The sequence below is a fragment of the Hydra viridissima genome, unplaced genomic scaffold, assembly GCF_058129835.1.
Source record: "Hydra viridissima isolate aposymbiotic clone 2 unplaced genomic scaffold, HvirCarnegie_v1 scaffold_13, whole genome shotgun sequence".
In the NCBI taxonomy this organism is placed as follows: domain Eukaryota; kingdom Metazoa; phylum Cnidaria; class Hydrozoa; order Anthoathecata; family Hydridae; genus Hydra; species Hydra viridissima.
This window is the reverse complement of record NW_028324312.1, coordinates 11,184,726-11,197,308: the sequence shown is the minus strand read 5'-3', so window position 1 is coordinate 11,197,308 and position 12,583 is coordinate 11,184,726. Positions and strand designations below refer to the sequence as shown.

General features: G+C 29.8%; 1 protein-coding gene across 1 annotated transcript; it reads right to left on the bottom strand.

Moving 5' to 3' along the window:
* Nucleotides 1–7,521: 7,521 nt before the first annotated feature.
* On the bottom strand, nucleotides 7,522–11,112 carry LOC149880499 (uncharacterized). The gene is made up of 2 exons (XM_090070757.1): nucleotides 10,977–11,112; nucleotides 7,522–10,900 (listed from the first exon to the last, which is right to left on the bottom strand). The coding sequence occupies exon 2, from the start codon at nucleotides 10,743–10,745 to the stop codon at nucleotides 8,178–8,180; it is 2,568 nt and encodes an 855-aa protein (XP_089926883.1). The 5' UTR covers nucleotides 10,746–10,900; nucleotides 10,977–11,112; the 3' UTR covers nucleotides 7,522–8,177.
* Nucleotides 11,113–12,583: the final 1,471 nt, after the last annotated feature.

Genomic DNA, 12,583 nt, shown 5'->3' with positions numbered 1-12,583 from the left:
ATGAGGTGATCGAAGTGTTTCAAACGTATCATACGAACGTGTTGCAGAATGTTCTCGTCGATAGGTTTTTGCTCGATTTTAACGCTTCTTTATGCGACACAACACACGGAATATTTGGCGTGTTTGCTCGTTTCATCATGTTTTTGGTAATGGGTTCTGTTTTGACTTCCAAAACAAAAAATTTGCCTATTTATTTGAGAGCTTTTTTTAATTTGTTCGAAAACGATTCATTCGACAGAGAAAAAATATATACGAGCGATATTTTTAAAGAATTATCGATCGAAAAAGTGGATTTGATTACTCAACCTAAAATATACATCACTCGATCGCGCGATCATGACAACGTTAACTAACGTGCAAGAACTTGTGGAGCGATGGAAAACAAACATTAAAAGCAAACTGTTTATTTTAACTCGACGAGATAAAATATATCGTTACTTGAGCGATGCGGATCCGGTTTAAAAAAAAAGCAAAAGAAAATTCGAAATATCGTTCATCGCGCTATCAATAACGAAATGAAAAAACACAAAAAAAAAAAGCAACGCGGAGGACTGCCACTCGCTTTACCACTACTTGGCGGAGCCTTATTAGGACGATATATTTATAAGAAAATCAAATCTAAAATGTAATAAAATTATATTTTTTATTATATGAAATATATTGTTTTTAATCAATTTCCATTGGTTCTTCTTGATTTTCTTCTTGTTTTATTTTTTTCTGTTCAATTACCATCGGTTCATCGATTTCCATTGGTTCCTCTTCGTTATTATCTAAAAAAAACTCATCATAAAAAAAATCATTTCGTTATTGTAATATATTTCTCAATTTAAATAATTCTTCCATGCAATAATTACACAAATAATAATTAAATGACATAATTTCAACAGATGGGCAATGACTAAGTTCGCCATCATCTATATGTCCGCCACAATGTCCGTATTTAAAAGGTGATACGATGTGTTCGACTTTAGGCACTCCTAACAATTTGATATTGTAGGATAAAACATTGTTTCTCTCACAAAATCGTTTTTCGTGAATTCCACCTTTGTATAACACAACGTCATTTTTACCAATGTGTTTCATTAGAAATTCGTCAACATCTTTACACATTAATATTTTGGTTGTTGCGAATAACGATTTATTATTATTGAACAAATTGAGTTTTGGATAAAAAGGTAATTTATGAATAAAATTGCAGCAATATTCAAATGCGTGTCGGTATTTTGAAGAAAGATGATCGTAATCAATACAAGGTACAGCGTGTATATTGAGCATATATCCAAAAGGATCGCACATTCTTGTTAGTGACACTTCTCTTATACAAGCATGAGTTTTGGAAATTTGGATCGTTTCCATATCCATCAACCACCATCTTCTTCGCAGTTCTACTTTTGAAAAAAAAATGTATTATTTTCGTTTCGTTAAAACCCACTTTACAATTCTCTTTCCGACTCTATTTAATTTGTTATTCATCGCATTATTAGTATATCTCGAATTTGTCTTTCTTTTGCAAAATTTCAATTTTTTACATTCAATTTTTCTTTTTCCAAAATTTTTTTTACTCCATTTTTTTTTATGCTTTTTTACCGGCAAAGAATTATTAACAGGCACTGAAGAAACTATTTTAAAATCAACATCATCATCATCGTCCTCATCAATAATTCGCCTCGGTTTATACTTTATAATAGCCATTTTTTAAAATATTTTTCATATTGTTTCTTCCATTATATACTATTTTTAAAAAGGTAGAATATGAATTAATATAGTGTCAAAATAAAAAAAATAAACGCTTACCTTTATTCGTTTGTTCTGTTGTATTCTCATTAATGGTGCGCATCATTTTTATATGTAAATATATTATTTATACTAGAAAAAAAAATAGATAAATAGATAATATAACAATAACAATATGGTGACAAACATAGCGTTGCAAGATTATTTTACTTCGGAACCGTTATTTAACGAATATTATTTGGGTGTATATTCGTTGGATGAAATACAAAATGCATTTGATTATTCGTATTTGAGTAGAAATTTTAACAGAAAAGGATGCTTTATTATATATAACAGCGATCCGTCATATAAAAAAGGCGAACATTGGCGAATGTTAATGAGAATAGATAAAGATCATCTGTTTTGTTTTGACAGCTTTGGTAAACAAAGTTTCGATCAGCAAATTCCTCTGTCTTTTTTAACTTGCAACGTTCTTTTTGAAAATGCAAGTTTGATAAATACAAACTCCTACATCGATAGTTTATCTGTTAATTACAACGAAATCGACACGACTTTGCAAGATTCTAAAAAAGATTTAAAAACAAACACGCAATTTTATTATTTTTCACAATTTATCAAATGTTATTCGTTGGAAAACAACATACAAAATCTTACCATTTCGTACAATCGATTGATTTATCAAAAATACAATACTGTTTTATGTGGTGGGTGGTGTGCTTATTTTGCTTCGCTTTTCTTTCAACATTTTGAAAAAATCAAACAAAATATTGACCTGTCTTATTTCAAACAAATATTGGCTTCACACTTTCAAGAAAACACCGTTTTTGATCGTCGTTTAATTTTTCAATTTAAAAACTTTATTAGAAATGTTTTTTTACAATATTGTGACGTAATAGCTAAACGTGCTTTTTTACACGATATAGAAGATAAAGAAGAAGAAGAAATGTACTTACACGATTCACCGTCGTCGTCTTTCGACTTCAACCCTGTTCGCGTTTTTCAAAATGAAGTTAATATTTTGCAACACAACGAAAACAAAGCTCTACTTAAACAATTTGATTGGTTAAGAACAGAACAAAACATTCAAAACTCGACGTTTTTACATGAAAACGATTTAAACAAATTACCGTACTATTGGTTAAACGATTCGATCAACACTTTAAAAGAAAACGAAAAAATGATTTCGTTACAAAAAAGATTAACAGATATAGCAAGAGAAAATGTCGTTTCAGAAGAAGATAAACAATTATTAACATTGTTATAAATATTTACATTATTTTTTCATTGTCTTCATGAGTCTGTTTTCTTTTTTTAATACAAATACATTTTTTTTCAGTTTAGCCAAAGTGATTTTATATTGTTCGTTTTTATCAATTAGATTTTCGTTTTCGCATAACAAATCTGTGACTTCTCTATTCAGCAAATACCTTTCGTATTTCAACGACTTTACTTTCTTCTTCAAACGTTTTATTTTCTTGATCATTTCATCTCCACTTAATAACGTATTCATTTTTTTTATCTAAAAAAAAATTATATATCGTCAAATTCAAATTGTCGCCAATCAAAATCATTTCTCCATTGATGTTCCTCTTGATATTTTTCACTATTACATATATATATTTTACAACATTCACATTCATATACAATATTGTCTTTTTTTAACCACACTTCTTCGCATAATTCGCATTGCAAAATATCTTTTATCGTTTCCATAATCAATTTACGATATCGCTCTACAGTTTTAACTTTATCTTCTATAATCGACTTGGAACATAAACAAACATTATTATTTTGCATCTAAAAAATTAAATATTTTTTTTTACATTTTTTTATATTCAATATCTATATTACAAAAACAAAATATATTAATACATTTACAATATTTTATCATTACATTTTCAATTTGCTTTGTTTTAATTTGCTTTTCTACTTTTGTCTCTTTAGTTTCTTGATTAGCGTTCGTTTCTTGATTAGCGTTCGTTTCTTGAGTAACATTTGATTTTTTCATTTCATCTTTAAATACGTCGTCATTTTCATCGTCATCGTTAATTTTTCGTTTTCGCATATTTTCATTAAATATTTCCATTTTGGTTTCATTTAATGTTGTTAACCATTTATCGAATGCTATCAACTAAACTTTATCATCGTCTTATATAGATTTTGTTTGTTATTTCACCTGTTTTTATTATTTGTTCCTAATCAATAACATCGCTTTATTATTGCACGCGTTATATTTATATAACAACGTTATATTTATATAACACCATCGATTATTTTTTCACCTGTTTATTACGTCACTTTTCTTTTGTACACATTTAATTTGTTCCTAAACAATATTATTCATTGTTACTATTAACAACATCGTTTTGTTTTTTCACCTGTCTTTCTTTTGTACACTTTTTATTTGTTCCTAATCAATATTATTCATCGCTGTCATAGTGATATTCTATTTATTGATTCACCTGTTACATTGTTACTAAAATATAAATTAAATGATTTTTTTTTCATTTTAATCTTTATCTAACGTGAATCAAACGAAACAAGTATCAAAAATGACTCTTGTGTGTTATACTTCGTTTTTGGAAAAATTTATGTCTGATTTAAACGAATCACATCTATTAAATAATAACATTACTATTAAACTAACATCGGATATGAAGGTGGAAAAGATTGAAAAAGCATTTTCGCTTACTATTAAAGCTGATACAATTTTAAACTGGGTACATAATAAGATTGCTAGATTAGAAGATAAGCTGATTCGTTTACGAAGCTTAATCGATAGTGGTTTGATAGATGAAGAAGAGAAAATGAAAAGATATGTTGATAAACAACGAGGTTATTTTGATTTTGAACATCAGTTACGAAATGGTATGTTTTCAATTGATCAACGAACATTATTTCATTTTAATGTAACCTCTCACTCGATGAAATATGCTGCTATTTTTAAACAATCGAGAAAAAGAAAACACAACGAATAATACTATTTTATAACATATATTCTTTTTTAATTAAAATTACATTTTTTTTTTATTTATTATTCTCAATTATTGTTTTCACACCTTGACCAACACCAGCGCTTATCGCTCCACTTGCTGCTGCTTTTGCCGTTCCAATTGCAATCGCTCCTGCTTTAGCTGCTAAAGCTGCTTTCGTAGCAATAGCTGCCGCCGCCGCTGCTTTACCCGCAACAGCTGCTTTAGCTGCAATGGCCGCTATAATCGGTGCGATAAGAAAAGGTAAACCACCTCTTTGCATGTTTCTTCTTCTTCGTTTTTTATATCTTTTTTGTTTTGATATTTGTTTTCTTCGTGTATATTTTTCTCGCGAATTGTTAATCATCGTTCTATACTAATTGACTTCTTCGTGCTACCGCCCAATCTAATGCTTTTTTTCCATATGTTGAAGATAAAAACTGATCACCGGCAATCTTTCCCAATCGAATAAGTTTTTGAATTTTTTCACCTCTCCCTCGTTGTTTTCTGTTTTTATTTCTGCGTACTCGTCGTCGTCGTCGATACATTATAATAGTTGATTTTTTATATTTTTTTCGTTTTATATAATAAATTACTCAAAAAATATCATCTTTTAACTAGCTTTTAACGAGTTAGGTGAATATGTTATTTCTTCGTGTAAACCCGTTCCATTTTGAATATATTCCGTTGGTACATACACACCAATTGTTACTTGACCAGTAAAATTTTCATGAAATTTTAACGTAATTTGAAAAGCGCTACTTCCTGTCATAATTTGAGGAGGAGCGTTTTGAACAGAATTATAATCACTCGTCATATCAAACACTAATGGTTGATCGTAATTGTATTCTGGATTAAAATATTCACGCATGCTTGGAATAAAAGTATCGTTTTGATCATGAAAAGCAGAGACTAAATTATCAATATTTGATGTTGAAGAAAGTCCGCCATTGTGCCAACTTGCGTACATACGATACACTTGACAACGTGTTAAAAAATCTCTCATATCGAATTGAATCACATCACCCGGATTACTATCATAACTTCGTCTGCAATTTGAAAACGTTACTTGTGATATAACTCCTGTAGATATATCACGCAATGACATACAATTTTTATTTTGATGTTCCAATTGATCTTTTCGATAACAAGAAATAATAATAGTATTTCCCAACCAATTGGAAACTTTGTTATTTCCCATGTCAATAGTAAACTCATTTCTATTATTAACCACATTATCAATTGTTTCCAAATGCTGCATACGAAATAATGTATAAGGTTTATCTGGAGTAGACATCATCAAAGCCGTTTTTTCCACAACCAACGTAGGATTTATTTTGTGATTTAACATATACAAACACGGATCTTCCATTTTTAAACCAATATTAGCCAAACTTGTAACATCTCCATCAGTAACAGGAAAAATATGTTCCATCAATTTTTCGTATTTATTTTCAAGATATATTTCCAATGCAAATTTCTTTCTTCCAATATATTCATCTATTTCAAATATTTCATTCAATAGCTTTAAAGGTATAAGAAAATACATTCCGTTACCGCATGCTTTTTTATTATATCTATTACACAAAATTGTTTGATAAACAGGAGCATCACCAGTAAGCGCACGAATATTAGCATTTGTACCTTTACTTTCTGTTACTGTTGGATGTTTAGCATAAAATTCTTTAACATCTTTATCGCCATAACTAACACTACCCATTTGCTGATCTAAATTCGTTTCACGATACTTTTTTTTGTAATTTTTCTTATAAGTTAACGCTTTCATACGAGACAAAAATTCTGACGGAACAAAATTATTGCTACAATGTTCTTGATTTTTCGCCAAATTTGTAAACAATTTAATTCCTTTTATCCAATAAAATATGAAATCTTCCCGCAAACAAAACCTTTTCATTAATGCATCATCAGCATGACCATCTGTCATATTAAAAGATGTATTACCGTTTACATTTTTTAATATTCGCAATTTAAAAGCAAGACATATTTCACTTAATTTTATATGATCGACAGCCTCCCATTCGAAACGAAGTTTTATATCACGAGTTGTGTTATTATTAGGATAGATTATTTGCGTAGTAGACTTTATTATTTCTTCTTGTACTCCTGTTGTATTAAAACCAGTCCATTTTTCACTCAATCTTTCTTGCCATTCTTTAGATAATTTTCCTGAAAGAGCTTGTTTTAATAAATCTCCTTCTTCTTTTGTATTAATTAAACTCTCTTCGAGAGTAGCAGGATTATCGTTAGGACTATAACGATCTTCCAAATTCCTTTTACGTAACTTACTTTCTGTTGACATTTTTTTTTATAAATAAACAATACAACATTAACTCTTTATATATTTTTTTAATTAAGAATATACATCAATTAGAATCGCTTTCAGAATCGCTTTTAAACACGTCTTTTTTTTGCTTTTTAACGTCTTTTAATGCTTTCTTATAACCTTTTTGTAACCATTCTTTTTTTCGATTTTTATCGGGTCTTTTACAAACAACGGTTCTCAAAGCGCACGTTCTACACATACCCTCAACATTTACAGCTTCAACATTTTCTAAACATACGTTACACAATATACTTTTTCGAGATCTCTTTTTATCTTTTCGCACTTCGTCTTCACTTTCATAGTTCTCATCTTCACTTGCGTCATCATTATTTCGTTTTTCATTTCGCATCTTTGTTTTTCTTTTACGTTGTTTATTTTCTTCATTAGTACAACTGTCTTTCTCTTTCTCTTTCTCTTTTTTTAACAATTCGAGTTTATCGTTCATTTCTTTTATTCTTTCATTCATTTCTTTTTTATTTTCTTCTTTAATTTGTTGTAAATAACCATTTATTTGTCTCATTTTTTGATTATTTATCTCATTATATATATGTCGAATCTCATCGTGAGATTTTTTCGATTTTACAATAAATATATTAGCATACGCTTTAATATGACTCATTTTTTATTAATAACTTCAACTTCAACAATAAATAGCGGTTTAAATTTATCATCTTCGAAAATTAACGGTTCTTTATTCGAATTTAATAACGTGCATTTTATTTTTTGAAGCGACGTTATTCGATTTAAAATAAACGTTCTCGTTACGCCGTCAAGTTGAGGATTTCTATTGTTGTTCGTAACATGAATATAACCCTCTCTTTCAAAATATTCATTCATATCAAAAGAACAAACGATATTTTCAACAAGTTTGTTATTTAAAAAAACCATTTGAGATAATGCATTTTCAAACTGAACATGTACCATTTTATCGTCTTCGTGAGGAAAATTCAAAACGTTATTCGGCATAAAAAATATTTGCTTAACGAAACATCTCACTTTATTTTCGGCATATCTTTGCAAACATTCGCTTATAGATTCCATCTCCACTCCCAACAAAAAAGGATTGACTTCACTACTTTCATTATTGTCTTCTCCATTCCATTTCTTATGTAAAATAAAAACATCTTTCAAACCACTGGCATCCATTGTAACACAAATATTGGATCGATAGGATAATTATATACTAATTTTTCATTTTTTGAATTCAATAATGTACAACTAAATGATAAAAAATCAACCGTGTCTTTTACTTGAAAATAACGCATTTGCCCTTCTAAAAGAGGTTGATAATTGTTTAACAATGAAATGTTTGTTCTTTTATCACCTTTAACTAAATATTGATTTAAATCAAACGACGCCACTACATGTTCAACCTTTATATTGTTTAAATAAACATCACATTTCTCCGCCATATTAAATGTAACATGCACCCAACGATCATCTTCAGAAGGAAAATTAAGAGCTTCGGTTGGAAAAAAATAAATGTGAGTTATAACGCAACGATAATATTTTTTATTTATATTTCTTTGTTGAATTTCATTAACTACTGAGTTCGATAATCTTAATGAAAAAGGGTTACTCTCGTTTTGCAAACTATTATCATCGCGATGAATAATCATAGTTTCAAACACATTTGTCAATTTTTTATTTTTAATTCTTTCATCTCTAGGCTGATATAGTATTAAATGCACTCCTCTAATAGGATAGCTTTCTTTCCAATTATCAATAATAGTACCGTCATATCTTCTTTGAACAAGCGGTTGTTGATATATATCAGTGGAATAAAATGTAAGTTGTTGAATAGCATCATCCGTTAATATATTCTTTTGTCCTTGACACCAACGATAATAATTCGTTTTATTTTTAGTAGGAATTTCTTTTCTCCACAAACCTAAACATACCAAAGGTAATTTCACTGAAGAAGAATAACTTTCTTTTATTTGTTCACAATATAACCACACTTCCAAATTGTTCTTTTTATCATTCATGTACGGTTTAAATTTAACTGATTTAAAATCTCCATTTAATAATGAAACATAGTCATCATTATACTTTAATGAGTATTTAAAATTTCCCACTGGATTTTTAAGAAATTCAATTATGTTATACACAACACTTTTATCAATAGATTCTAATGAAATATCATCATATAACGGAGGACACCATTTTAAATTATCTTTTTCACTCCATTGCGGAGTCCAACGGTCTTTACACATTACTTTCAAATATATATTATTCTTATAATCTTCAAAACTTAATCCATTTAACACCATATTAGTTTTTCCATCCATTAATCCTTGTTTAAAATAATCCAATATTTGTGGTGATCGTATAGGAAATATACTCTGTTCTGTTGTTTGAAACCATGGAATAGTTAAATGTGATACAATAGTATCCTTATTCGCCGACACTTCTAAATACGAATAATCCGCTTTGTTCTCAACTCTATTGTTCTTCAATCTTATACACGTCATTCCGAATAAAAAGTCTTGAATACGAGGAGGAAAACAAGGCATATATTTCCAATACGTCTTATCCGGATACAACAAATGTTGCCACTCTTGTAATAATGTCTCTATTTCCACTTGTTTATCTTTAATTCGATCGTTGTCTTCACCGTATAAATAATCATACATCGTTTCAATTGACAAACATTCGTTAGGTCTTCCGGCATTATGACCTTCATGAATAACATTATTTCCAAACCAATACCTCATATCGGTTAAATGTTTATTTTTATCAAACTTATAATAATATTTTACACCAGTCGGATTTATTGATCTTTGAATAATTTCTTCAAAAAATCTTGCAAACGGTGTTGGAACAAATATAGGATACGAATAACCGGTTTTAGGATCTTCACCAAACACGTGACCAATATTAGAAACACGAACAGTGATTTTAATTTCGTTTACATCACCGCTTTTTTTAAATTCATCCGAATCTCGAGGTTGGATTCTTATCGAAAAGAGATATGTAAATTTTCTTCGATCAGGATCAATCATATCTAAAACGTTAGTGTCTTTTGGATTCTTATCATGTTCCACAAAAAACAGAAATGGTAAATTATGATATTCAGAGGGATCTCTTAAAACATATTCCCCATTCACATACTTTTCATATCCTTGTCGAGCAAAATTATGAAGATTATCGTACATACTTATTTTTTCGTCATATTGGAAACTGATATATTGATGAAACGGAAATACTTTATATATAGCAGCCTGAGAATGAGTAGGAATAAAACTAAAATCCATTATGCTTTTTACAACTTCAGGTGTTGTAATGGGTAATGGATTTGGAAGCGGAAAATAATATTGATTATGAATATATGTTTTCTTCACATCGTATTTATCACTTTCAGGTTCGTTTACTATTCGCACATCTTTCCCCTTCGGCATTACATCATACCAAAAGAAATTTTGCGGTCTTAATCCTCGCATTTTAATATTAATCTCTGCTCTGTTTTTATCCGTCACCATCTCGCAAAAATTTCTTTCTCTTGTTATGTAACTTTCATTTCTCAACGGACTAGCAGATATTCCACTACAAAAAGAGCCATTCCAAAATTTAAACGGTAAATACGAATTCGGAATCGACGGAAAATTCATGTTCCACCAATTTTTATCAATATCACTTCGTAAATCATCCCACTTAAGCCACTTTGCACCATCATTCATAAATGTTCTTTTCATAAATACATTATCATCATCGTTCCTTTTCAAATATTCGTCATTCACTAACTGTACAATACTATGATATATATTAGGTTTTCTTCGCACATCTTCTCGTAAATCTATAACTTTTACATCCCATCCATGTACAATACACACCTTTTCTGTAATCCAATCTAATATAACCGGTTCCTCATTCAATCCGATTCGAGAATAAAATTCATAATTATTATTATTATAATACTCTTTCACCTTTTGAATCCACGGATCGTTTGTTCTTTCTTCTTCCTTTTCCATTAAAGATAAATTAGTGGGAATTAACATAGATTGTAAATGAATTATAGAATCTCTCTTCAACATATTTCGAGTCACACTTTTTCTAAAATCTACAAAAGGTAAAGTAAATTCATTCGTCACATTGAAAAGATTTTTCGTTGATGAAGAATCACCACGAATTTCGGAATAATAATAATGTGTGGCTTCATATAACGAATCATCTAACACTTCTTCCCACAACATTTTCAAACAAAAAAATAATATTATATTAATCAATTGAATATATAATATATTCTCACTTATATTTATATATTATTCTTTCTTTAACAGATACTATTTCAAATGCTATAAAAAAGCGTTATTTTCTTCATTTTAAACGGTGTTTTTTCATTATTTTCTGATTGGTCAATTTTCTCTACAATCTGATTGGTCGGTTGATTTTTTTGTTTACTTTTCTCTACAATCTGATTGGTCGGTTGATTTTTTTGTTTACTTTTCTCTGCAATCTGATTGGTCGGTTAGGGACCCCCCGCAACGGTTTGTTTACTTAAGGGCCGTCGTTTGTTTACTTAAGGGTCGTTTTCTCTATATATACCGGTGCGAACGTTAATCTGTCATTTGGGCGAAAGCCCCAAAGGAGATCAGACGGCGAAGCTATACACAATTTTTTTTCCAAAATGGCGTCGAATGAAGGTGACTTTGTTATTCGTTTTATTTTTTCTTTATTTGTTAAAATGCGCGGTTTACTATATTTGGAGACTGGGAACTAGTTATATTTTACACGGTGTTTTTTTCATTATTTTACACGGCTTTTTACGTTTTTAAACGGTGTTTTTAATTATATATTTTATACATATATTAGTTATACACATTTTATTTTTTGTATTTTTTTCTATATTGGATGCTGTTTCAGATGTATTTATTTTTCAGCAATTCTCTATTCACACATTTGTATACAGAGGATGCAAACGTGCAAGCAACCGTCCGCACCTTTCTGATTGGTTGAAATTCATCACGTGATCATGACGTCATTTGTTCGTTCCAATCACATCATCGATGACGTCATCATATCGTCACGTTCCAATTGCATCATCGATGACGTCAACATATCGTCACGTATGGACGTGACAATCATGTTGGGGAGTCGTGCTTGCACGACGACACAACGTGATTGTCACGTCCATACGTGACGATATGTTGACGTCATCGATGATGCAATTGGAACGTGACGATATGATGACGTCATCGATGATGTGATTGGAACGAACAAATGACGTCATGATCACGTGATGAATTTCAACCAATCAGAAAGGTGCGGACGGTTGCTTGCACGTTTTCATACTCTGTATACACATCATCAACGGTGCTCAACAAATATCTGATTATCGTCTATACTAATAAAATAAATAAATTCTTATAAATACGGTGAGGAATTTAATACTCTTTGCACCAAAATGGTAACAACTCCCTTATCAATGTAATTTAATATGTTCAGCGTTAAAATAAAATTTTATCATATTTACAGGCCAATAGTATTAGGGACCACTTTGTTGCACAATACTGTATATTTGGTAACTTTGTCA